At 36.6% G+C, this 1056-nt stretch overlaps 1 protein-coding gene across 1 annotated transcript in view; it reads right to left on the bottom strand.

The window, feature by feature from the left end:
• LOC102855976 (flocculation protein FLO11-like) overlaps nucleotides 1-831 on the bottom strand; it is a 24979-nt gene extending 24148 nt beyond the window's left edge. The window contains exon 1 of the mRNA XM_006896839.1: nucleotides 826-831. Within this exon, the coding sequence (XP_006896901.1) occupies nucleotides 826-831 (6 nt within the window). The remainder of the gene's footprint in view (nucleotides 1-825) is intronic.
• Between the last annotated feature and the right edge of the window lie 225 nt (nucleotides 832-1056).

The following is a 1056-nucleotide window of genomic DNA, read 5'->3' as shown; positions in this document are numbered from 1 at the left end:
GTGATACCCATCCACTTCTACCCCCTCCCTTCACATCTATCTCCCTTTGACCAGCTCTCCATTTAATAACTCATATATGAAGCTTCCATGGCTTCTGTGATTGCAAACACATCAGCTGATGGTAGTTCCTTATGTTGGGATCAATGTCTCTGAAGTTTAGTCTTTATGTTTCCCGATCAAAGGGAGTGTCTGAGACAGTGCGATTGGCACAGGACAGAGCAGAGTTTAGGCTGTTGTACATAGGGTCGCTATGAGTCGCAAGCGACTCGACGGCACATAACAACAACAACAACAATTATGAGAAGAAAAATGAGATAAAAGCAAAGGAGAATCTAAGTATTTTTGAAGTTTTAGAAAATATTTTAAGTAGTAGAGCAAAAACAATTACTCAATTTATGAGATCTGTACGTTATGCAAGAAATAAAAATAATATACTGATTAAAATAATGAAAATAATATGATGGGGAAAGTGACCACCTTGAATAAGATGCTATTATTGAATATAATCAGATGGTTTAATTTCCATGCTAAGTACCAGAATTTTGCTTAAATGAAAAGCATGAATAACACCTATTCAGTTTGTACTAACTTCTAGTGTTTAAAACGTAAGGGATATTTAGCATAGTTTTCTCTTTCTACTCTCACACAAACGTGATTCTTGAGACGTTCTTAGAAAATTTGCAATATAGTGTTTTGTGTATCCTAAGTATGTTTTTTTTTAAAGTGCTATCAAGTCATTTGCTACTTATCATTACCCTCTGTACAATAGCTCTGAACTCACTCTTCTCTATCCTGAACCAATCTCATTGTCTCTGACACACATACCCGCATTACCTTCATCACTAAGTCAATCCATCTTATCTAAGATCTTCCTCTTCACCCTTACAAACACAATGTCCCTCTCCAAGTAGTCCTTTCTTGCAACATATCCAAAGTATGTCAGATGGAGCTTCAAAACACTTGCCTTCAAGGAGCAACCTGGTTTCACCTTCTCCTGGAAGAACCTATTTGTTTTCCTAGCAGTCCATGCTATATCAATACTTTTCTCCAACACTA

Source organism: Elephantulus edwardii, unplaced genomic scaffold, assembly GCF_000299155.1.
Source record: "Elephantulus edwardii isolate Elephantulus edwardi_28Jun2011 unplaced genomic scaffold, EleEdw1.0 scaffold00192, whole genome shotgun sequence".
Classification (NCBI taxonomy): Eukaryota; Metazoa; Chordata; class Mammalia; order Macroscelidea; family Macroscelididae; genus Elephantulus; species Elephantulus edwardii.
This window is presented reverse-complemented; position numbering and strand designations above follow the sequence as displayed.